This window comes from Dreissena polymorpha, chromosome 3, assembly GCF_020536995.1.
Source record: "Dreissena polymorpha isolate Duluth1 chromosome 3, UMN_Dpol_1.0, whole genome shotgun sequence".
Lineage (NCBI taxonomy): Eukaryota > Metazoa > Mollusca > Bivalvia > Myida > Dreissenidae > Dreissena > Dreissena polymorpha.
Genome location: NC_068357.1, coordinates 19,970,030 through 19,997,233, shown reverse-complemented (window position 1 = coordinate 19,997,233; position 27,204 = coordinate 19,970,030). Strand labels below are relative to the sequence as shown.

At 35.8% G+C, this 27,204-nt stretch overlaps 1 protein-coding gene across 2 annotated transcripts; it reads right to left on the bottom strand.

The window, feature by feature from the left end:
* Positions 1–196: 196 nt before the first annotated feature.
* Positions 197–26,214, bottom strand: LOC127873218 (selenoprotein N-like). Of its 2 annotated transcripts, none has more exons than XM_052416983.1 (11): positions 26,153–26,214; positions 25,140–25,437; positions 23,139–23,258; positions 21,019–21,185; positions 18,279–18,461; positions 10,693–10,844; positions 9,730–9,830; positions 6,974–7,099; positions 6,349–6,558; positions 5,663–5,832; positions 197–5,375 (listed from the first exon to the last, which is right to left on the bottom strand). In XM_052416983.1, the coding sequence occupies exons 2-11, from the start codon at positions 25,377–25,379 to the stop codon at positions 5,234–5,236; spliced, it is 1,611 nt and encodes a 536-aa protein (XP_052272943.1). In that variant the 5' UTR covers positions 25,380–25,437; positions 26,153–26,214; the 3' UTR covers positions 197–5,233. The 2 variants fall into 2 exon arrangements, with proteins under 2 accessions (XP_052272943.1, XP_052272942.1); XM_052416982.1 differs by lacking the exon at positions 26,153–26,214 and adding an exon at positions 25,878–26,145.
* Positions 26,215–27,204: the final 990 nt, after the last annotated feature.

Here is a 27,204-nt window from a genome sequence, read left to right as displayed (position 1 = left end):
AAACGGGCACTCTTTTATTCCTGTTTACATTTATCAATATTAAACATTAATTGGTAACTTTAAAAAAAAGCCAGATTATGTAAACAATTCCCTTTACATTTTGAGCTGGCATGTCTTGGAAACAATGTGGTTTCAATATTTCATAGATACATTTAATAATTGGGAATGCAATGCAATATGAACAAAACACAAAGTATTCTTTTTTTCATATTTTATCAATACAGTAACAAAAATAAATATGTATGATACTTTTACAAATGTAAGCTTAAACATGACAAAAGACAACATAATTGTGTATTCCTTTCCCACTCAGAAGCAAAGTGAAATTGGCTTGTGCAACCAGCAAAAAACCAAAGCAATGTATTGTTAATGTATTATGCTGTTTGCTGCTCATCAGTATCTAAGGGTGGAAATATACCTTTAAAACTTGAATCTAATAACCGAGGTCTTATATTAAAGTTAACTTTCTAAGGGACTACAAACATGTCAAAATACGTATCTAAGTGGTAAAGGGTTAAAATATATGTATGTTTTCCAAATGATAAATTGAACAAAAGGGAAGACCCTTGGCTTACATGAAATATGATATATATATAGAGAGTAAAAGAAGCATTCAAAATTAAAGGGGCCTTTTCACAGATTTTGGCATGTTTTGAAGTTTGTCATTAAATGCTTTATATTGATAAATGTAAACATTAAATTTTAAAAGCTCTAGTAAAAAAATCAAAAATAAATTTATAAAAGGAAAAAAAAGAAGCCCGCAGCAGGGCTCAAACCAGTGACCCCTGGAATCCTGAAGTAAAAACCCATTAGCCAACTGAGCTATCCAGCCAAGCATACATAAGATGTGTATTTTATACATTATATAAGCAATCTTCGTAGTCTCACAAATTTAAACGACAACAACAGAACTCTCCAAATTATTCAATCGTTTCCCGTTGCAACGCTTTATATAATTTTTAAATCGTCAAAGCATGCATATAATGGCTATATAAGACCATGGCAAATGTTCAGTAATACTGTTTCCTCACAAATATCATAACTAAACCTAAAATTTGCGAATCTGAAACAACTTTTTTCAATTTTGTCAATTTACCATACTGTGAAAAGATCCCTTTAAAATGTTTCTCATTTCACACAACTTTTTATATTAAAAAGACACACAATCAAACGATGTCTAAAGGTTTTTATTGAAATACAAGAAAAAAAAAAAATTGGCAAAATAGATCAGTTTTATGCACTATTTCATGAAAAATATCTTTATATCTTCTTTATATCTTGTCATTTTAGTTTTCACTAAGCAATTTTTTCATAAGTAGAGGAACATTTTGAAAATAAAACATGTGTATAAATTTACAGGACTTTAATCCAAAATATAGATTTATACATCGTGGGATACCCACGTTCGACCCATTCCGCTACTCTCCATTTATAATGCTGGAGAGTAACGGAATGAATTAGTCGTAGGTATCAGACGATGAGATTTATAGTTATTGTTTGACAAGCTGCTATTGTTAAATGGAACTTTACTGAATTGTGATATTACTCCCTCAATACTGTTTAAATTACCAAATAAAAACCGAAATGCTCACATGCTGAATTCGGAATGGTCAATGCATTTATACAGGACAGTGTTTTAAGACATACAACATACAAAAAGACAAAACAAACAAAAGGGATCAAATCGGTTGACAATATCAATACAGAGCAAAATTCGTGAGCAGGGGTTTAATAGTCTAAATATAGATATAAAAAGCAGCGGTTAAAAATGCATAACATGCCCAAGAGATACAATTGACATACATTGTAATTTGATTGTTTGCAATTATGTGACCTTTTAAGTAAGGAATATGGAGTTAACATGTCAAAACAAAATCAGCCCTGTATCAATTAGATCAAATCATTTCAAGTACAAGTAAACACCTATGACATCTTAAGGAATCACATGCACAAATCACATAGGGCCATGTTAATATATAGAAACGCTTTTACCTAGCTCATTCAAGCACACGTACTCAAACAAAATCTATTACATGTACTTATGTAAATCTTATAAAAATATGTGAATATCAAACACTACTTCCAGTACTAGCCTCAGACACATTTGCCATGCATTCTTGGTCTGTTAACTCCGGTTTTAATTGGGAACTTGCGAAAGAAATCAGTGAAATGTTTACTTTATGAACCAGGTTAAAATTCCAATCTACTCTGCACCTTTATGAGCAGATCTTCATACACGGTTGCTAAGGTAACTATTTCCCCAAATGTTCCTTTATTTCCTTATAAAATTATTAGCAGTACAATGATTCTATGAAGACATGCGCCACTTGGATAGCAAGCATTCCACCTTGCAAATAGTGTCCAAGTGGTGCATGTCAGTTTACCAAGAGTTTTTTTTTTTAAGCCTGGTTCTGGAAAAAAAATATGCTTGATGCATGTGGGTAGAATGTTGTCCACTATATCCTATGCAGTCCTCATATGTGTCTTGTTCTGAGAAAACTGGGCTTAATGCTTGTGCGTAAAGTCCGCACAGGCTAATCAGGGACGACACTTTCTGCTTTTATGGTATTTTTAGTTTGAAGGAAGTCCCTTCTTACCAAAAATCAAGTTTAAGCGGAAAGTGTCGTCCCTGACTGCACAGGCTAATCTGGGACGACACTTTACGCACATGCATTATGCCCAGTTTTCTCAGAACAATACTCATATGCTTATCAGGGAGAACACTTTCCACTTTTATGTTGTTTTTGTTTTTTCTTAATGATAATCCTTTCTAGGCGTGAAGTGATATCCCTGATTAGCGCGTGCAAACTGCACAGTCTATTCAGGACGACATTTGGGCACATGCATTAAGCCAGCCCCGTTTTTCCAGAGCTAGGTTTCCTATCTGTGAGATAGATGTAATCCAGATTGAAACTCTCATTTAAACATGTAACCCAACTCAAAATATATATAATTTATTACAGCACACACAATTGTTGTCTAATATACAAACAAGTATCACATTGAGATAGCAAATATTGCAGTGACTGAACATTAAAACATGCAAAAAACAAACAAGTGATTTAAAACAAATTGAGAAAAAATGTGTAAAGTGATATTGCACATACAGACTGAAACGTTCCCAAAACAACATATTAATTTCATTTTCCATTTATTATATACCATTCTCTGCATATAATGTCTTATATGCCAAAACCTGTGCAATACTTTCTGTGTTAAGTAGACTATGTATTGAAAAACAAAAGTAGTACAGCTACCAGAATGATGTTTAGCGAGTGAAATACAATTTTACCCAATCAACGAGTGCAAGCAACACATCGCAACACATCGATATACCAAAACCATGAAATATTCCGTTTATAATAGAGTAGCTTTCCCTTGAGTCGATTTTGCCCTTGAGTCTGACATTTAAAGTTTGCAAAAGTAATTTCGTTTCACATGATTTGAGACTTTATAACAAACACTTTACCCTTAGTACTCAAAACTTGAAACAATTTCATGTGAAATGTTATTGTATATTCCCTCATAATAAATTGGGCTATAAAACGGTATTAGTAACTTCTGGTATACCATCAACATTTTAGCCAGATGCAGTTCACAGCATTCACCAATGACTTGATATATCAAACATTACCTTATTCTGTAATAATAAAAAGTTATTTTGAGTGGTTTGTTCTATTTTGTAGATAAGACAGTATAATATGTGTTCCAACTCAATTAGCCCTAAAGACAAACGCAATTTGCCCTTAATTGCGAACATGAGTGTACCTGCTGACAGAGGCATATGGATGAGAATCAACAACATATTAATTCCAATTTATATCATGACTCACAAACAGCAAGAATCGCATCATGTTTTATCTGTGTATTTGCAAACTTTTCTGTGTTATTCCTATTGCTACAAATGGTTCTGTTGTTGTCAAGTTTGAAGTGAAGTGACCATGACATTTGTCTTCTTTTTCAAAACTCATTTTCGTAAACATGTTGACAAATGAATAAAATTACAAAGGACTGTTTCTGTGAATATTTGCATATTTATAAAATAGGGAACGTATAATCCAATCAACGCTTAATACAAATATGTGTCCGAGTGAAGGGTGAATGTGTCTGACTCATCTGCGAATTCAGTGGGTATTGTTATAAAGTATTTTTCTAAGAAAATTAACTGGGAACCAATTAATTATTTCAAAAAAAGATTCATAAGATATACATGTAATACTAAAAGACTGCACCAGCCGAGTCCCATCTCTGATCAACAAGCTTGTTCGAAAGTATCATACCGTTAACCTGTAGACTCAAGGGCAAGTTACCCTTTACTTTCTTACGACGAAAAACAATATTACAAGTCAATGCAACAAAATGATGTGTAAATTCTGCAAACAAAAACATAATATTGAATGAAGTAAATATTATTATCCCATCATGATATAATTCTGATTTGTATGTACATCAAAAAAGTCATTCAAAACTTCAGAATTTCCAGCTTTTGAATTCAGACATTGATTTTACACTGTAAAATATAAAATATATCCTGCAGCCGGTACTTTTTAGTTGAAATACCAAATCAGATGATCTATATGTATATAACAAAACAGTTTCACTCTAGCCCAGAAATGATAAGGAATGTTGGTTTTTTTGAATGGACAATAGTTTAGAAAAATGTGTAACTAAACCGATGAGTAAAAGGGCTAAACAAATAAAACATTTGGAAATATTCAACATTTTGCTGGTCAACAAAGGTACTGAGATCTATATTTACATGCACAGCAATCAATTCTATACAAAAGTTTTGTTATATATTTTGATAAATACAAATAAATTAATCGAATTCATCCACCAAATTTTGGACAGTGGCTGCTTAGATGCCCATATCTTACAGCCAGGCGCCATGTATTTGAAGGTTTTTAAGTGTTAATTTGTATTTATTTTAAGTAGAGACTCAAGTTTTAGCCATTCACTGGAAAAATTGGGCTAAATATGTGCATAAAGTGTAGTCACAGTTTAGCCTGAGTCCAAACAGGCTATTCAGGGACCAAACTTCTCAGTGAAAATCCACTTAAATCATAAAGTATCATCTCTGATACGCCTGAGTGGACAACACTTTACACACATGCATTAAGCCCTGTTTTGCCAGAGCAAGGCTCATTATTTTTAGTTAGGACTTTAGACTGAGATTTTTCATAGATGGGTGGAAAGGAGTGTGACACCAAAGCCTTAATCTGTGAAACATCAACTAGGGTGAGCGGACTGGTTCCTTCTGCCACTCATTGGAGCCGTCCTCTGGCTGTAGGAGAGCCACCTCCCCATGGGCACATCGCGCCACGCCATCAAGCAGAAACCGCTCATAGAGGGCAGCACTGCTCAACGACGCTAGGCTGAATTGGACACAACCATCAACAACAATTAATATCACATGAATAATAATGAATATTACAGCGAACATTGCATATAATTTTACATTCACCACTTCTAAATGACAATTTTTTGGTCTAATTATTTGAAATTCAAATTAATCTTGAGCAATTTTGCAATCTTCAGTTTAATCATCCTTTGTTAAACACTGAAAAATAAGCAATTAACAGAAGGTATAAACACACAACAATATACAAATACCATATTTAATTTTATGCTTTAAGAATCTTTTAAAACACTATTTACATACCCATCTTCCATGATGTTTTTCTGTGAATCCAAGAAATCATTGGCATTAAATTTATGAGCAATAGTGCCATTAGAGTAGGCCACATACATCATAACAGGGAAGGCATAGTGAGCTGAGAAATGTCTGGCAACTTGCACATATTCTGGCTTCACCGAATCCTCTTTCAAGGCCTGCAACAAAGAGCAGGAATATGAGATAAAAGTCCCCAAATACAACAATCTCATCTTGAAATAAAAACAACAACAAGATATTAACATTAAGATTCTTGGTGATTCTAATCTCAGATGGTCACCTAGCTTACTGCAATGGCCATTATTCTGAGTATCAAATATAGTCAAAATATATTATATTAAACTCACAAGCATTCTCTTCATGTTTGACACAAACCAAACATGAGAACACATATAAATTACTCTTTTTTCGCCAGCATTTCCCGTAAACACCAAAAAGGTTGGTTTTCACTGACGATAGACCATTTCCAGATTTCCCTGACATTACTCTGAAAAAAAATTAAGTAGCAACTCAACAGCCCGCAGTGACCTTGACCTTCATTCACTCACCTCAAGGTCAGCCAGCAGTGACCTTTACCATTATCCACTCACATAAAGGTCAGCCAACAGTGACCCTGACTATTATCCACTCACATAAAGGTCAGCCAGCAGTTACCTTGACCTTAATCGACCTACCTCAAGGTCTGCCAGAAGTGACCAGCCACTAATGAACCTCTTGCGGAGGATTTCCATGACGGACGCACTCCCGAGGGCAATTTCCCGGAGAGTGCGTCCCGAACCTCAGCATGACTGGTCGTCCAGTGCCCCCCACAGCAGAATGTGGTGCACCAGCTTGTCTTCAGCCTGAGCAAGCCGTAGCGACTCAGTCAAGTTGTGATAAGTCACCTGTAAGAAAATGTCAAATTAGTAGGAGCAATAGTTTTTTGTTACAAAGTTATGACACATATAGGTTTACAAAGTTATGACACATATAGGTTATAAGCAATTAGAAAAAATATTAATTATGGTGAACAATTGGATGATAGCTTTTGAACATGAGAAGGTGTGAATGTTCATGTTAGATGGAAAGTCTTCTGTAAACAATCAACTGTGGGCTCCCTGCAGAGGTGAACAAATATGGCTAGAATAATAATACACAGAGGCGATATGCTACAGAAATACTTCATCATTATCAACTGATCAGTGTTCTCAATGTCAAATACTTACAAAAAAATGATTACCAGTCACAGGTTATTCATGGAAAATGTAGGCAAGTATTTATAAGCAATGACAAAGGTTTCTGTTGAAGAAGCTTACTTACTTCTTTAAATGGGAAAAAAATGACCTCCATATTTCGATTTGCCATTTCCATGGTAATTTCATCCTCCCATTTGATTGTGTCAGGGTTGAATGGTTGTTCTGGCAAGGACTCATTTAAATTGCCAACCTGTGTATGATCAATTTATACACCAGTATAAGTAATAGCAACTTATCATAATTTAAGCAAATATTCTCAACTAGTTTCTAAAAAAAAATTTTTTTTATCTTCTTAGCCAATCAGGCTATTAACTTTGTCAGAACCTTTGTCCCTAGAACACATCATAGCCCAAGTAAATGTTTTGTGGCCAAATACAAAGATGAGTTACAATCAAATCATCATGTTAGGATGACAAAAGTCGTCATATAATTATGTATTGCAACTAGAGCTTTGTCACAGACGTGACGAATACCCCCACATGCCGTATTGACACAGAATATTTTGCATGTTGTCTTCACAAAAAACAGCGGACACAATGCTCAATGTTTAAAACTCACTAAGTGACCTGGTGACCTGGTTTTTGACCCTGCATGGTCCATGTTCGAACTTGACCTACACATCATCTAGATACAACTTCTGATCAAGTGTGGTAAAGATCGGATGAAAACTACTTGAATTAGATAGCAGACACCATGCTGTATGTGTAATACGTACTAAGTGACCCAGTGACCTAGTTTTTGACCCGGCATGACCCATATTCGAACTGGACCTAGACATCATCTAGATACAACTTCTGACCAAGTTTGGTGAAGATCGGATGAAAACTACTTGAATTAGAGATCGGATACCATGCTCAATGTTTAAAACGCACTAAGTGATCCCATGACCTAGTTTTTGACCTGCCATGACCCATTTTCGAACTTGGCCTAGACATCATCTAGATACAACTTCTGACCAAGTTTGGTGAAGCTCTGATGAAAAGTACTTGAATTACAGAGCGGACAACATGCTGAATGTTTAAAACGCACTAAGTGACCCCGTGACTTAGTTTTTTACCCGGCAAAGGCCCATGTTCGAACTTGGCCTAGACATCATCTAGATACAACTTCTGACCAAGTTTGGTAAAGATCGGATGAAAACTACTTATTTAGAGAGCGGACATGGACCGACCGACAGACAAGCTCACTCCTTTATACCCCCCTAAACTTTGTTTAGTGGGGGTATAATTAGGTGGTTATTTTATAAACAAAGTAGCAGTATTAAATATTTGTTCTATCCTTTGTTTTAACTTTTTTACTTTACAGGAGTTAATCAATAAAATACATGATACAACATCTATTTGAAAGACTCGTTACTGTGATGGAAGAATTTCCCCCGATTTCTGATACATGGACAGATGGTGAGGAATTATCATACCATTTGAATTTATTAGACAGAATGGTCAAGTACCTGTTACTGGAGTATTTCCCATATCTCTGATACATGGAGAGATTGTTAGAAATTACCGGTATCATACCAACTGACAAAGGGAAAAGTAGTAGACTGGTTCCTATAACTTAAGTATTTTCCCAATCTCTGATACAGGAATTATCATACTAACTGACAAAGGGAATAGTAGTAGACTTGTTCCTATAACTTAAGTTTTTTCCCGATCTCTGAAACAGGAATTATCATACCAACTGACAACGGGAAAAGTAGTAGACTGGTTCTAATAACTTAAGTATTTTCCCGATCTCTGATACAGAAATGATCATACCAACTGACAAAGGGAATTCCGAATAGTAGTAGACTGGTTCCTATAAATTAAGTATTTCCCGATCTCTGATACAGGCATTAACATACCAACTGACAACGAGAAAAGTAGTAGACTGGTTCCAATAACTTAAGTATTTTTCCGATCTCTGATACAGGAATTATCATACAAACTGACAAAGGGAATAGCAGAAGCCCAGTTCCTATAACTTCAGTATTTTCCCGATCTCTGATACAGGCATTAACATACCAACTGACAAAGGGAATAGTAGTAGACTGGTTCCTATAACTTAAGTATTTTCCCTATCTCTGATACAGGAATTATCATACCACTGACAAAGGGAATAGTAGTAGACTGGTTCCTCAGAAATTATCATACCAACTGACAAAGGGAATAGTAGTAGAATGGTTTCTCAGGAATTATCATACCAACTGACAAAGGGAATAGTAGTAGCAGTGGTCTAATGGTAGGACGCTGGCGTAGGGATCGAGAGGTCCCGGGTTCGAATCCCGCCCGACCACTGGAATTTCCTTGAGCAAGAAATTTATCCCACATCTGCTCCTCTCCACCCAGGTGTATAAATGGGTACCTGTGAGGGAAATAAGCCAATGTGCCGTGGCTGCATACTGCGCCAAGATGTTAACGGACGACTTATGACCCAGTGATCAGGGAAAAACTGTAAAGCGCCTTTGAACGCACATCTCTAGTATGAAAAGGGTGCTATATAAATGTGGTATAAAAAAATAAAAAATAAAATAGTAGATTGGTTACTTGGGAATTATCATACCAACTGACAAAGGGAATAGTAGTAGACTGGTTCCTCAGGAATTATCATACCAAAGGGAATAGTAGTTGACTGGTTCCTATAACTTCAGTATTTCCCAGATTTTGGATACAGGAATTATCATACCAACTGACAAAGGGAATAGTAGTAGACTGGTTCCTCAGGAATTATCATACCAACTGACAAAGGGAATAGTAATAGACTGGTTCCTTATCAATAATCATACCAGCTGACAAAAGAAAAGTAGTAGCCTGGTTCCTATAACTTAAGTATTTCCCCTACCTCTGAAACATGGACAGACGGTGAGGTGGACTGCAGAGCCATTTCAGGCATAAAGCCAATGTCCACAACCATGTTTGACCCTGACTCTAACCACTCCATGTCTGCAAAACAATCATACATGCTTATATTTGATATAATATCAAATCTACTTTTTACAATTTTACAACGTTCTGGGACATATGGGTTTAATGCATGTGCATAAAATGTCGTCCCAGATTAGTCTATGCACTCTTTTAAACAAAATTCCATTATAGGCAGAAACTGTTTTCCCTGATTAGCCTGTGGGTACTGAACAGGCTAATCTGTTACAACACTCTACACATATTTATTAAGCCAATATATCGCAGAACGCCGCTTTAATGATTAATCTATGGCATCTATAGTTAGCAATTGCCATCTGCATGGTTTAACTGGATAAAGAGTTGAAACAAATCAACAAATTCTGGGAAAATTTAGCTTAACGCATGTGCGTAGTGTCATCCCATATTAGTTTTTGCAGTCCACACAGGCTAATCAGTGATGACACTTTCGGTTTTTTATGGAATTTTTTGTTTAAAAGGAAGTCTCTTCATAATGAAATTCAGTGAAAGCAGCAAGTGCTGTCGGTGTCTAGCCTGTGAGGACTGCACAGGCTTAATGGGGGATGTCACTATACACAAATACATTAAGCCCAGTTGTCCCAGAACACTGCTCAAATATACATGGTTGTAACCAATGATTTTTGCTATGATTGGCATCAGTTTTTCAATACAGTTACATACCAATACTGAGTACAAATGAGTTGGGGACTAAAATATTGGGGTACAACAACAATTTAGGGGGCGTTGTAATTTTCATTCATGGAGCATAAAAATTAAAGGTCAACAAGACCATTCATCTGCTAAAGGACACACACAACTCTAAAGGACACACACAAATCTTTTCTTTTCTTCTGTTTGCGAAAATAAACACAACATATCTTACCAACATTGAGCTTCTTAGAGGTTGGGACAACAACATTGAAGTGTTCAATATGCCGAAGGTCCCTGGTCACAATGATTCGGCCAGTGAATTGAGCCGGGGTAAACCAGAGTGGGTAGTGAGGCAACTCGTTCAGCTGGAACTCTGCATGCATTCTGCAAACCATACGAGTCTCGTTCTGGGAAAACTGGGCTTAATGCATGTGTGTAAAGTATCATCCCAGTTGATTTTATGCAGTCTACTCAGGCGAATCAGGGAGACACTTTCCACCTAAAACTGACTTTTGCTAAGCAGAGACTTCATTTAAACAAAAAATTCCATAAAAGCGGAAAAGGTTGTCCCTGATAAGCCTGTGCAAACTCAGCTCCCAAAGGTACTGAGCTCCTTTTCTTTTTCAATCTGTGACAAAAAAGTAGAAATTTTCATTTTGACAATTTACGAACAAACTCATTTAAGTAAAATGCAATGTCTACCGTAATTACTCTAAGTTTTCTGACACTAAGTTTCCGGACACCCTCTTTTTCAGCACAAATAATTATTTTTCGCCACTCTAAATTTTCTGACATTTGTGTTTTCGTCCATAATGAATGTCTCTTAATTTTCGGACAGTATATTTAACCGCGCTTTTTTACAGACTTCGGCCCTGTTTTGGCTTATCTTGTGACACTTTGATCATGGATTTTTACGGGATTAAGGTCATAAAACCTTGAAGATACGTGCCAGAGGGAAATGGACCATTACATTCGCGTAATTGGGTAAATAGAGAATACTAGGTAGGTGCCGAATAAAGCAAAGTTTATTTTGCGAGGCTTAGAAAATCTGAACCACCAGCCTTGGCGAGTGGTTCAGATTTTCGTGCAGAGCAAGATAAACTTTGCTTTATTTGGCACCGACCTAGTATTCGATTTATCCCATCAATTTTCTTAGTCGTAAATTATTTCTTTAAAAATAGAATAGGAAAATCGAACTAGACGGGAAAATCCCAAAGATATTTTAAGCAAACATTGTTTCATTATTTTAATCGTGTTGAGCCTAATACATTACAAAAAGATTAGTAACTAACCTTTTTTTCTGTTTATCATACCTCTACGTCCCCGATTTTTAAGAAATAATGAAAAAAAAAGACACTAATATGACTAAACAACTGCATCTTTAGCGTGAAAAAACATGCACTGTGTTGTATGACGTGTTAATAATGACGTCACAAGTACGCGCACTTAATATTTGTAAATAATGTTTATTTGCTATTTGAGTTGCATTATGTGTTAAAAATATATTACATCTAGGTATCAAATTGTTTGTTTTGTTGAATCTGATTCGATTTTACTAACAAGAGCACCGCCTTGCGGGTGCAGACCGCTCATCTATTTTCTTTTTAAAGGTGAAGGGACTCTCATTTTCAATCACAAAGGAGGGAGGAGTGGAGTGAAGAGGGGTGTATAGTGTGGGGTTGTGGACATTTATTACATTATCTTCCAAAAAAGCGAAAAAAAAAAAAAAAAAAAAAAAAATCGGGGGGGGGGGGGGTATAGTGTGAGGGTGTGGTGATAATTTGTGAGATGATCTTAAAAAAAAAAAAAAAAAAAAAAAAAAAAAATCAAAAAAAAAAAATTTGGGGGGGGGGGTGGGGGGGGGTGGGGTGGGGGTATAGTGTGAGGGTGTGGTGGTCATTTGTGAGATGATCTTATAAAAAAAAAAAAAAAAAAAAAAAATTAGGGGGGGGGGGGAGGGGGGGGAGGGGGGGGAGGGCACGGGGGATGGTTTGGGTGAAGTCTATTGTGGTATGTCAGGTAAGAGTAGTTTCATCAAAGTATCAATCAAATCTAATCATAAATAAAGAAGTTATGGCAATTTTAGCAAAATTTAATAATTTGACCTTGAGAGTCAAGGTCATTCAAAGGTCAAAGTAAAATTCAAGTTGCCAGGTACAGTAACCTCATGATAGCATGTAAGTATTTGAAGTTTGAAAGCAATAGCCTTGATACTTCGAGTGGATCGAAACACAAAATTTAACCATATATTAAAAGTTACTAAGTCAAAAAAGGGCCATAATTCCGTAACAATGACAACCAGAGTTATGCAACTTGTCCTTTTACTGTACCCTTATGATAGTTTGTGAGTGTTCCAAGTATGAAAGCAATATCTATGATACTTTAGGGGTAAAGTGACCAAAACATAAATCTTAACCAAATTTTCAATTTTCTAAGTATAAAGGGCCCATAATTCCGTCCAAATGCCAGTCAGAGTTACATAACTTTGCCTGCACCGTCCCCTTATGATAGTTCATAAATCTTGCAAGTATGAAAGCAATAGCTTTGATACTGTAGGAATAAAGTGGACCTAAACACAAAACTTAATCAAATTTTCAATTTTCTAAGTATAAAAAGGGCACATAATTCTGTCAAAATGCCAGTCAGAGTTACATTACTTTGCCTGCACAGTCCCCTTATGATAGTTAGTAAGTGTTGCAAGTATGAAAGCAATAGCTTTGATGCTTAAGGAATAAAATGGACCTAAACACAAAACTTAACCAAAATTGTCAATTTTCTAAGTATAAAAAGGGCACATAATTCTGTCAAAATGCATGCCAGAGTTATCTAACTTTGCCTGCCCAGTCCCCTCATGATAGTAAGTAAGTGTACCAAGTTTGAATGCAATAGCATTGATACTTACTGAGAAAAGTGGAACTAAACGCAAAACTTAACCAAAATTTGCAATTTTTTAAGTACAAAAAGGGCACATAATTCTGTCAAAATGCACGCCAGAGTTATCTAACTTTGCCTGCCTAGTCCCCTCATGATAGTAAGTAAGTGTACCAAGTTTGAATGCAATAGCATTGATACTTTCTGAGAAAAGTGGACCTAAACGCAAAACTTAACCGGACGCCGACGCCAACGCCAACGCCAACGCCAACGCCAACGCCGACGCCAAGGTGATGACAATAGCTCATAATTTTTTTTCAAAAAATAGATGAGCTAAAAATGATTACTTTATAGTTGATTCCAAGTAATATGAACATTCTTCGCCGCGCGTGACAGCTATATTTCAGCACTGCTGAAATAGAGACAAATTTATTCCACAGTGGTTTATTTCGACAATGCACGTCTGATGATGGGATAAATAACCATGAATACCGATAGATAGTAATGGATTCACCCAAAAGCATCTGAAACAGTAGCGTCCTATTTAGGAAGCAGAATGTTTTCTGTTTTTTACTTTTTTGTTCAATATCATTTCAGGCAAGAATTAGCAAAGCTGTGAAGTTGTATTCAATTTTTTAATCAGAAAAAGAAGAGTTGATCACAAAATAATCATTGTAGATTGATTTATTGCATTTATTTCAATAAAATTATAATTTTCGAACACCTGTAATTTTTAAATATTTTTCATATCTAACTTTTTTGACATGAAAAAAAATTGTATCTGAAAACTTGAGTAATTACGGTAATTTGAAATTAGATCTTTTCCATAGCAAATGTGCTTAGAAGTGTAACACTGTTGTTCACTGGATGGGTTACTAGCATTAAACTTTTTGAAACCAATAAGCATTTGAGTGGAAAACCTTAATTGGAATTCAAGAATAATATTCCTAAATCCACACACATCTGGATTTGTGTTTTTATCACTAAAAAAGATCAAGATTGTCACTGTTTATTACTTAAATAAAATGTCATGCACATACTGAATTCATCCTTATAAATGCTCCTCCTTTATAAATGCCCCCCTGTACTTATGATATAATGCAACCTACCCCACCCTGCTTCTCTCAGCTGCCAGAGACCAAGTGAGTGTTAATAAATAATGGTATACTCCATGGAAATTACTTATTACTAAATAAGCAAGTAACTTGGCAAGAAAAAAAATGAAATAAGACTTTGTAAATTAAATTCAAGATATCTTACCATTAAAAACAAACAGGCTGGTGATTTGGGTTGTAGAATCTGTGGTTTCAGTTTTAATTGTAAAACTCAGATTTTGAGATTATTTTTACACCAGATGATCTATACAGGTAGTTAAAATTTGGGAAATGTATGGTTAATGTTTGGGATATATTTATTTGTTTAAAGGCTCTATAAAGGTGAAGATCCGTAATTATTTACCGAATTTTTAAATATTTTTTTCATATTTTTTTATAAAGGTTATCAAAAAAACAATGTATATATGCTATTGGAACATTACAATAAAAATTGAGCAATACAACTTGTTTTGAGCTCAAAATAAAGTGTCCTCCAAGTCAATTGTGTTTACAAACAATCAGTTTATTTACATCGCTGTTTACTCGGAAAAGAGACATGAAAGTGACTCAGGTCACCAAAAATATAACGATGGTTTTTAACGTTTTCCGGAATCACTCACAAAGTAGGTCTCTTCTTAATGGTTAAAATGTTTGTAGTGATCTAATAAGTTACTTTCTACCTTGGGCCATGGCACGATAATAAGGATACCTATACTATACTTTATTGAGACAAATCACTGAAATAAATCTTAATTCTGATTCAATTCTTCTATAGAAAAAAGGAAAACAGGGATGAAAAATGCATGCATACAAAGACATGGGACAAAATTGTCACAAAACCAGGTTTTCAATTTGAAAAAAAAGTCTGATAAAGGGAGACAACTCAAACTGAACTGATTGTTTATAATTAACCCCCTTTGTTTCAAAATAAATCAATTTTTAGTTGTGGCGACCTTGACCTTGGAGATATTGACGTAACTCTTTCATGCGACACACAGTCCAATGATGGTGAACAAATGTGCCAAATGATTTTAAAATCTCACAATGAATGACATAGTTATGGCTCAGACAAGCTCATTTATGGCCATTTTTTTACCTTTGAACTCAAAGTATGACCTTGACCTTGGAGATATTGACCTAATTCTTTCGCGCGACACACCATCTAATGATGGTCAACAAATGTTCCAAATGATTTTAAAATCTCACAATGAATGACATAGTTATGGCCCGGACAAGCTCATTTATGGCCATTTTTTACTTTTGAACTCAAAGTGTGACCTTGACCTTGTAGATTGCGACGTAATTCTTTCGCGCGACACACCATCTATTGATGGTGAACAAATGTGCCAAATGATTTTAAAATCTCACAATGAACGACAAAGTTATGGCCCAGAAAAGCTTGTTCTGCCTGCCCGCCAACCCGCCCGCCGACATGCGCCAATCTAATAACAGTTTTTTCCTTCGGAAAACCTGGTTAAAAAGGAACAAACTAGAATTCAACATCAACAATGAAGACACCCAAGATGAACACTCTGATGCAACTATATGACTCTCAGGAACTGCCAGCAAAGCAAGAGAAGGACTAGAAGATGTAAGAAGATTCCTCCAGGATACTGCATGTAACCAACTACCAAGCTTTTTACGAACTTGAAGAATTGGTTGAAAAGGTAGCAAACGACAAACAAAGATGACAGAATTCATCAACTGGATACCATAAAAACTGTTTATAGGCATTTATATGCTGAATGTTAATAATGTGCATGTATACATTAATAAACAAAAGTGCCAAACTGTCACAAGATACGCCCGTTTGAAGGTTTTGGACAACTTGATAACTTTACCATGACCCATATTTGAACATAACCTACACATCATCTATACACAACTTCTGACCAAATTTGGTAAAGATCGGATGAAAACTACTTTAATTAGGTGGCAGACACCATGCTAAATCCTTGAAATGCACTTAGTGACCTCGTGACCTAGTTTTTGACCTGGCATGACCCATATTTGAACTTGACCTAGTTATCATTTAGAAACAACTTCTTACCAAATAAGTTGAAGATCAGATGAAAACTACTTCAATAACAGAGCGGACACCATGCTAAATCCTTGAAATGCACTAAGTGACCCAGTGACATAGTTTTTGACCCGGCATTACCCATATTTGAACTTGGCCTAGATATTGTCTAGATACAACTTCTGACCAAGTTTGGTGAAGATCGGATGAAAATTACTTCAACTAGAGAGCGGACACCATGCTTAATCCTTGAAATGCACTAAGTGACCCCGTTACCTAGTTTTTGACCCGGCATGACCCATATTCAAACTTGATCTAGATGTTGTCTAGATACAACTTCTGACCAAATTTGGTGAAGAGCGGATGAAAACTACTTCAATTAGAGAGCGGACACCATGCTAAATCCTTGAAATGCACTAAGTGACCCGGTGACCTAGTTTTTGACCCGGCATGACCCATTTTCGAACTTGACCTAGATATTGTCTAGATACAACTTCTGACCAAGTTTGGTGAAGATCAGATGAAAACTACTTCAATTAGAGAGCAGACACCATGCTAAATCCTTGAAATGCACTTAGTGACCCTGTGACTTAGTTTTTGACCCGGCATGACCCGTATTCGAACTTGACCTAGATGTTGTATAGATACAACTTCTGACCAAGTTATGTGAAGATCGGATGAAAACTACTTCAATAAGAGAGCAGACACCATGCTAAATCCTTGAAATGCACTTAGTGACCCTGTGACTTAGTTTTTGACCCGGCATGACCCATATTCGAACTTGACCTAGATATTGTCTAGATACAACTTCTGACCAAGTTTGGTGAAGATCGGATAAAAACTATTTGAATTAGAGAGCGGACACTGCTTGTTCCGCCCGCCCGCCCGCCAGCCAGCCCGCCCGCCCGCATTCGCAAATCTAATAACCAGTTGTTTCCTTCAGAAAACCTGGTTAATAAAAGCGGGAAAAAGAAATTTTGCAGAATACATATTTTTTCTAGAGAAAACAAATTTCAAAATATTGGTTTAACCAATGCCAAAAAAGCATTTTGTAGCTTGGCCTAGCAAGGACAGTTTCTAGAGCGCTGTAAATCTACGGTTCACAAGTTCGACTTGCAGCCCAGCCACATAACTTACATGGGGATTAGTCATGAATGTATTTCAATGGCTATTCTGCTTCTACCTCTGATTTAAGTAGACTAGTTGTCAGTTACTGAATCTTTTCAATCTCTAAAATTGATAACATTTGCCCTGGCAAACTGTGGCCATGTTTACTGAGCACTATTATATGACTCAAATTCCAAATCTCCCGCCCAATGAATTCTCCTCATTGATATCAAGACACCCATGAAGTTACATGTTGAAGTTTTGAATAATATCCGAGTCCCTGAAATGTTACATGATACTAAAACAACAAAGGGAAATAAATTTTCTTTTAGAAAATGTAGGGTTATGTTTCTTGTGCATGGTACTTCTCCTCATTAATATCTATTCAGCCATGAAGTTTCATGTTAAAATATTGTAAAGTATCTGAGATGTAGACCATAAAAGTTACATCATGCAAATATAACAAGGAGAAATATCTCTTATTTAAGAAAGTGTATGGTTATGATTCTTTGCATGGCACTTCTCCTCATTGATACATACACCGATTATGTTTCAGGTTGAAATCTATATAAAGTTTCAGAGAAATAGCCCTTAAAAGTTTGTGGAAAACAGATTGAAAACGCCAAACCTATAACCCTCAGCATTCAAGGCGGCATAATAACAATGATGAAAAAAAAGAAAATTTAAGTTTGAACCAAAGTCAAAGAAACAATCTGTTTTTCATACCTAAACAGTATGTCAAGGTGTGTGGCACTTTTCGCTCTCAAGACTGCCATTGAGCCTCTGGGTTTAAATCTCGACATTATGAATGGACGGGGATGGAACATCTGTAGCAACCGGTGGAGAATAACATGCTCGTCCTTTACATCGGGGGGATAGTAACGATTGCTGGACAAATCTCCATCAAGTCTGAAATAGTAACACAAGTTAACAATTCACATATACATAAATCATCTACCACTATCAAAATAATATACAACTTCATCAGATTTTTTTATTTTAAATTTGACCATCATAAATTAAAGGGTTCAAATACTGATCAATAGTATTGCAATAATCATTTGACAGCAAAGACATATAACATGATGCCTAGCAACATGTTAACCCTTTTTAATGCTGGAACCAAATTTTGAAGGCCTTTGCAAACAGTCTGGATCCAGATGAGACGCCGCAGAACGTGGCGTCTTACAGGATCCAGACTGTTTGCTATTCTGATAGTATTCTTTGAAAAACAAGAGATGTTTTCGTTAGAAACACAATGCCCCCTACTGTGCCGCTTTGAAATAAAATTTCTATTTATCATTGGGGGGGGGGGGGGGTCTGTAGACAGTCAAAAATGACCAAGTCAGACATCACTGACAACCAAGGCCTGTGGTTTATCAAAGAGATCATAGCCAGAGTTCATCATGTATCTATGGACATAAGTCTACAGGTATGTAATGAACCCTACCATTCACAAATTAGTACAGGAAAGAAATGATAATTATATCATTTAAAAAACCTTTGTCAAATCAATCATTTGAGTTATAAAAAATCAAAATAAACAAGGGCTGTTTGTAAAACATGCATGCCCCCCATATGGGCTGTCCATTGTAGTGGCAGCCATTGTGTGAATACGTTTTTTGTCACTGTGACCTTGACCTTTAACCTAGTGACCTGAAAATCAATAGGGGTCATCTGCGAGTCACGATCAATGTACCTATGAAGTGTCATGATCCTAGGCAAAAGCGTTCTTGAGTTATCATCCGAAAATCATTTTACTATTTCGGGTCACCATGACCTTGACCTTTGACCCTGTGACCTCAAAATCAATAGGGGTCATCTGCGAGTCATGATCAATCTACCTGTGAAGTTTCATGATCCTAGGCATATGCATTCTTAAGTTATCATCCGAAAACCATTTTACTATTTCGGGTCACCGTGACCTTGACCTTTGACCTAGTGACCTCAAAATCAATAGGGGTCATCTGCGAGTCATGATCAATCTACCAATGAAGTTTCATGATCCTAGGCGTATGCATTCTTGAGTTATCATCCGGAAACCATTATACTATTTCGGGTCACCGTGACCTTGACCTTTGACCTAGTGACCTCAAAATCACAAGGGGTCATCTGCGAGTCATGATCAATCTACCTATGAAGTTTCATGATCCTTGGATGCGTTCTTGAGTTATCATTCAAAAACCATTTTACTATTTCGGGTCACCGTGACCTTGACCTTTGACCTAGTGACCTCAAAATCAATAGGGGTCATCTGCGAGTCATGATCAATGTACCTATGAAGTTTCATGATCCTAGGCCCAAGCGTTCTTGAGTTATCGTCTGACAACCACCTGGTGGACGGACCGACAGACCTACCGACTGACCGACATGAGCAAAGCAATATACCCCCTCTTCTTCGAAGGGGGGCATAAAAATCTGTACAGTAACTGTGAAAAGAACTTAAATTCTTGGTAAGGAAATATATAATCTGAGATTTATAATTATATAAATTACTTCCCTTGAAAATAATTGTCTCTAACAAATCTCTATTTTTAGTAGCAAATAATTAAAAGCCACTACCAAGACTGTAGATTCACCACTCAAAATGTGCAGCTCCATGAGATACACATGCATGCCAAATATCAAGTTGCTATGTTCAATATTGAATAATTATCTCTCTTTAAAGCTTATTACTTCCCTTGGATTTGTATTTTTGACATTAGACCTTAAAGGATGACCTTGACTTTTTACCACGATGTGTTTGTCAGAAACACAATGCCGCCTACTGCGCCGCTTTGATTTATTTAACAAAAATATATAATTTGGCAGGTCAGATAATTATGTCCATTTAAAGCTTATTACTTCCGTTGGATTTTTTTTCGACCCCATGACCTAGTTTTTGACCCAGCATGACCCATATTCGAACTTGACCTAGATTTTGTCTAGAAACAAATTCTGACCAAGTTTCGCAAAGATCAGATGAAAACTATTTGAATCAGAGAGCAGACACGAAAAGTGTGACAGACTGACAGACAGACTGACTGACAGACTGACGGACAGTGCGAAAAGTATATACCCCCTTTTCTTTGAAAGGGGTCATAAAACTCGAAGAAAATGATAATTTTAGAAATTCAGCAGACAACATTTTAGCAGACAAACACATTTCCCAGCATGCAAAGTATTAAGCAAGTATTAAACAATATAATCTGATATGAAAGAACTTGAGGCTGACACAACAGTCTCATCCTTTGAGCATCATAAGATGTCCGCATAGTGACTGTGGGGTGCTGGATTTGATCCTAACTCTGGACTCTGCATTCTCAAGATCTTCTCAAGACACTAAGGACTGGTTCTACCCTTGAAACAGATTCCTGAGTGTCTAGATAAGGGTTTTAATGCAATAGAGCTATAAATAGGTTTAAACAAACTGTCTCACACTTGACAAGGGCTTGCATTAACGCAATATCCCTAACAATGGACCCACTTTTCAAGGAATGTTCTCTCATCCTTCACCAGGTGATACACCGCCCCTACGTTGAGATTCTCCCTCGGGAAGAAGTTCAGGAAATTCTGCACTGCAAAAGTCTGCCACTCCTTGAAAGGCCTCGTCCAGTTCATCAGTCCAGGCAGGGCCGTCTCATCACTCTGTATCTGAACAAGGCACATTTACTGTACATTCATTTACATTCGTCAGCATGAAATATTATGGTTTTAAGAAGAACCATAGATGGACGCATACATTGATGGACACATACATTGATGGACACATACATTGATGGTCACATACATTAATGGACACACACATTGATGGACACATACATTGATGGACTCATACATTGATGGACACAAACATTGATGGACACATACATTGATGGACACATACATTGATGGACACATACATTGATGGACACATACCTTGATGGACACATACCTTAGTGAATTTCTGATTTTGGAAAGCAGGGCCATCTCATAACTCACAATCTCAACAAAGTAGAAATGAGCCTCATACTGGGTTCAATGCATGTGCAGTCTGCACAGGCTAATCAGGGACAACACTTGCCGCTTTTTTATAATTTTTGTTTCAAGAAAGTCTCTTCTTAGCAAAAATCCAATTAAGGCGGAAAATATCGTCCCTGATAAGCCTGTGTAAACCAGAGGCGTCGGAGCTGGGGCGGCAGGGGCGGCGACTACCGCCACCAATATTTTCGGCAAAAATGAAATTTCAGAAAAAACCTTTTTTTCATTTTAATACCCGTATATTTGAAAATATCTTTACAACGAAGCAAGGTAATCATGCTTTCGCGGTTATGACACGTGTATTGCTGATTGTCATCCTGGTAATGTACATGTCAAATATGTTGTTAATTGATTGGTCTCTTTTATAACGATAATCCCTTTATTCTTGAGTAATTAAACCTGGGAATCTTTAATTGTCGGTATGATCTAAGCCTTTGCTTCTTTTTAATAACATTAAGGAAAGTATGACATGAAACAAATGTGCCGTTATCCAATAGTCCTTAATGATCACAAAATTAAAGATACCTCAAGATACCTGAACTAATTGTAATAACTCAAAGTAAATCGATAATTCTTAAAAACTTATTTAATGTTTTTTACCACTTTTTTGTGTCATTTCAATATGTCTTCTCAAAACCAACCAATGAATTTCAAATTTCCAAAACTGAATTTCGGGGGAAAAAATCCAGAAGAACGTTCTTTCAACCCACATGATCCCTATTGTTGTGTCGCCTGCTACAAAGTACAAACTGTGACATATAGAGATCACTTCTCCATCGTCTGTCTGTCTGTCACAATTTTTGTCATTCAGAATATGCCTGCAATAGACGTGTATAAGGTCAGGTATCAGACATAAAAACGCACCAGAATGCGCCATTTGATGCTAACATTTGAAAAATTCCCTGGACCCCCACCAATGGGAGGGGGATAACCCACCCCCTCCACCGCCCCAATGTGAATTTGGTTCCGACGCCTCGGTACACAAAAATGTTCTCAGTCTTCCCAGAACAAGGCTCATTTATTTTCGTTTGGGTTTTCTCATTTGATCCTTATAACAAAGTAAGAATCAAAATACAAATATAACAAAAGAAGAAAACGCAAAGCATGTGCCCAAAGGATATGTATACCTCCAGACCCCACACCACTTGTTGAAAAAGGTAAAATGATGTAATAGAATCTCTAAGTTTAAAAGGGGCATAACTTTTGAAATTTTCAAAGTAAAACAATATTCGCACATGTAAAAATTCATATCATAAGAAGCAAAGGCTGATTATGACAAGGAATACACCAACCATCCCATATGTTGTAATAATTCATATGTTTGTGTCTACAAAATAGATGGACACTCACAGATATCCGTGGTGATTTCAGAATACCTCATAACTTGGGTATACTTATTTTTAGCTGTTGCATTTGAAAGACAAATTAGGTGCCTATTTATTTTCAAACATTATTGTGATGAAGAAATTTCTGTTTTTCACTTTTCGTACTTTCCAGTAAAATTTGTATACTAAATCAGTTTTGTTTATAGTAATTTTACTGTAATACAGCATTGTCAATTATTCCTACATTTAGTAGTCTACTTACTCCCTCTTGTTTTGATCTTGTCATGCTTTCCCTAACGATGGGCTGAAAACGTGCCTGCAATGTTATGACTTCATCATCTGCCGAAATAGGCTGAGTGTACTCTTTAGTTTGCAGACTGGTCTAAAATATAACAACAGATTACTTGTCATTGAAAAGGGACCTGATAAGAATATTTTTTCCACACAGTGTTTTCATGATTTAAACTGTTCTGTTAATTTTGTTCTTCCAATACACAGGTGGGTAGCGTGTGGCTATGATATTAATTAGTGAAAACATCATTTTGAATGATAAATAATCATATTTTAACGAAAAATTAACTTTTCTGAAAAAAAATATTTCACTATCAAATATATATATAACAAGGTATGCAACTCAAAATCAGCCCAAAACGGGGTGCATCGCTTTGAACAGTCATATCTTCATCAATTGTGCAGCAATTTTCACGATCTCGGTCTTATTCAACGCAGAAACGAATTTTCTTTCTGGAAATGTATATGTCTTGCAATATTTTTACAAATGCTGGGTCAACTTTTAAGAAATAACACGATACACAACACGCATGACCCAGTTGACAGTGATCATGCATTCTTTATGAATGAAATCTCCAGTTGTAAAGACACACCTCCGCATTGGACCAATGAAATCACTCGTATGTTTAAAATATCAGTTAGTTGAAATGTATGTAAACAAAGGTTTCAAACGGCGCTGGACAGTTAGTCTTGATGCAGAATGTAACGACAAGAACGGTAATAATGTTTTTTCATACGTTTTATTGAATTATGGTATCGAACTACATGAACTTTGTAGGGAAGTTGCCCTTTACTCCGTGAAGATTTCAGTCTTAAAGACAGCATGATCACTGTCAACTGGGTCATGCGAGTTGTGTATCGTGTTATTTCTTAAAAGTTGACCCAGCATTTGTAAAAATATTGCAAGACATATACATTGCCAAGAAGGAAATTCATTTCTGCGTTGAATAAGACCGAGATCGTGAAAATCGCTGCAAAATTGATGAAGATATGGCTGTTCAAAGCGATGCACCCCGTTTTGGGCTGATTTTGAGTTGCATACCTTGTTATATATATATTTGATAGTGAAATATTTTTTTTCAGAAAAGTTAATTTTTCGTTATAATATGATTATTTATCATTCAAAATGATGTTTTCACTAATTAATATCATAGCCACACGCTACCCACCTGTGTTTCAATATAGTATGAGTGAAACTGATACAAATAAGTTAATTACAACACATAAGACCATCTGCAACTTTAAATGGGCCTTTTTTAAAAATTTATAAACTTGTTTACAAATTGCTGAAATAAAATATTTACATTGAAGAATTTTCATAAAAATGTTCCCTAAACAATGAGCTGTGAAACTACATGTATAACTTTGGATTGCAAACCAAAACTGCAGTGCGTTTAATGATTCGTTTGAAAATTTATTGCAGTAACATTTACACATGTATGCATTTAATCAATAAAATATTAATTACTGAATAAATAATTAATAACTTATATACTCCATCTACTGAAATAACACTTACAGTTCAAAACTGTTTTTCAGAGTCATTTGTTGTACCTGAACTTTCATAAAATTACTTTACAGCAAGCAAATGTTACGAGCCCCTAATATAGAATCTGAGCAAGCATTGTTGAGAGTTGTCGTGTGCAGGGCTTACAGGCATGTGCTTAAGCCTTAGTCTTCATAATGAAAATATGGGATCAATGGAGCCTTGTTCTGGGAAAACCGGCGTTAATGCATGTGTTTAGTGTGTCCTCCCAGATTAGCCTTCCAGTCTGCACAGGCTAATCAGGGAAGAAACTTTCAGCTTTTAATGAAAGTTTTATTTTGTTTAAAAGGTGTCTCTTCTATACGAATATCCAGAGTATGTATAAAGTTGCACGGGCTAATATGTGGTGACACTTGTCTTTACACATATGCATGAACCCCAGTTTTCACAGAATAAAACTCAATCAGTCAATGCATAATAACATACCTGTCCATGTTTAGAATCCAGCATAGAAAGGTAGAGTTCTTCATACTCATCCATGGACAGATACCCATCCCCGTCCCGGTCAAATGCCATGAAGACCTGGACCCCCTCCTCCCCTATGCTCTCCAGCAGGTAGGCAGGTACATCGGGCCTGTAAGCCTTGTGGAGGATAATGCCCACAATCACAGCCAACAAACACGTGCACAGGGAACCAATCCAGAACAGGCATCGACAAGTTTTCATTTTTGTATTCTGTGGCTGGCCGTCTGTGTATTCTTATACAGGTCGAAACTTCACATGCCTATATAAAAAAAAGCAGTGGTAATATATTTATTTTTTAGCAAATTGAATAAATGTAAAAAATGGATTTTAAAATGTCATTTTTTATGTCAATCACTACAGTGTCATGACTATGTGGTAACATTATGGAAGATAATGAACTTCAAAGAAGAAACACTAGCCTGGAATTAATTTCATTTCTTAAAATGTGTTTAAACACTATACGATAAATTAATGGAGTTATTATACTTTGGTAATTTGCCCTCAACCAGTAAATATCACAGTGTTAAATAACAATATATTCTAAATAATGAGACGTTATCTACCAATAACTCAATTAATATCGACCTCATATTTATAGGAGTTAGGCTTGATTGGTCATTGTTGGCTTAATTGCAAATATCTCAGAACGGATGTCTTTTAACTAACATAACACAATCAAAATTACATTTGATTTTTTACCTGTTTTTAGTCATCTTATCTTCCTGAATCTTAAAAATAAAAGTCTGAGTGTGCATGTCCCTTTAAAGTTAAACTAAACTTTTATTGTTTTAATAAATTAATTTTTTAATTTTTATCCTGCCTACAGTCACAGCAGTACGTAGGCTGCAAGTACTCGCAAATAATGTTCCATTTAATTATATTCTAATGAAACAAAATAAAAAATTGATATATCTCCCACATTTGAACTAAACGATTTTATAATTCGATTTTAATTAGGGAAGTTGTTTGATTACCTAAATGAAAGTCTGTACACAGTTGTGGTCTAAAATGCGGACACGATTTCCGACCGTTTTACTACCGGTTCACACATACAAAGATCTATATTTTGCTAGATGTATTCGCTGAAGTCAGCTAATAAAGCAGAACAAACTCCACTTTGGTACCTTTTGGTGCAAAGTGATATTGTATTAGTATTCAGTATCAGGAACATTATTATTGTGTGCTTCTGTCATCAAATCGTGACGAAGTTACCACTGGTGAAAGGGAATGGGTGCTGGAGGTTTCGGTAAATAACAAGTTCAGTAAATTGGATTTATATAGTAAATGCCGAGGAGGTTTCGGTAAAATGGTCTTGTATAAAGGTGGTATACCTACAATGAGGTGTTAATGACAATAATGGTATTGGCTTACAATAACATCAAGGGCATATATTTGCAAACTGTGGATTAATTTTGAGTTGATTAATTAATGCTATGCCTACGGTAAAGAATTAAGGGGCATGAATGAGCTACCACTGAACTTTTTAAAACGAATACTTTAAGAAGTTGTAAGTACCATACCAAAAAATGTAGATTGAATTAAAAATGTATCTTTATCAAAAGTAAATTTACGATTTAAATAACTCAATTCTTTTTTTTAATAATTGGTGTTTTTATTTAAATAACATTATAGTAATAATAAATGTTGATTTAAGACGGAATAAATATAAGATCTTCAATTAAGTTTAATGCTATTAAAAAATGTTCATAGCCTTGTCAAATATTGTAGAAATGATTTATTAAAAAACTATCAAAACAAACCATAAACAAATATTAAATAATACGTTAAATATTGATTTAAGTTTAAATATAAAGCACAGTAGTATTTTAGGCCACCGAAAAGCACTCAATTTCTCAATATATACATGAGGTAGTTTGCCAACATAATGAATATGTTGCCCAGCTCTTGCCACGTGGAGGCCACCTCTTGTAAGAGCCAAATTTTGAATTTCGTATTACATATTACAATACACCATCAGCGGCCGAGCGCAAAATACTGTACAAAAATTGTGGATTGCTTCAAATTA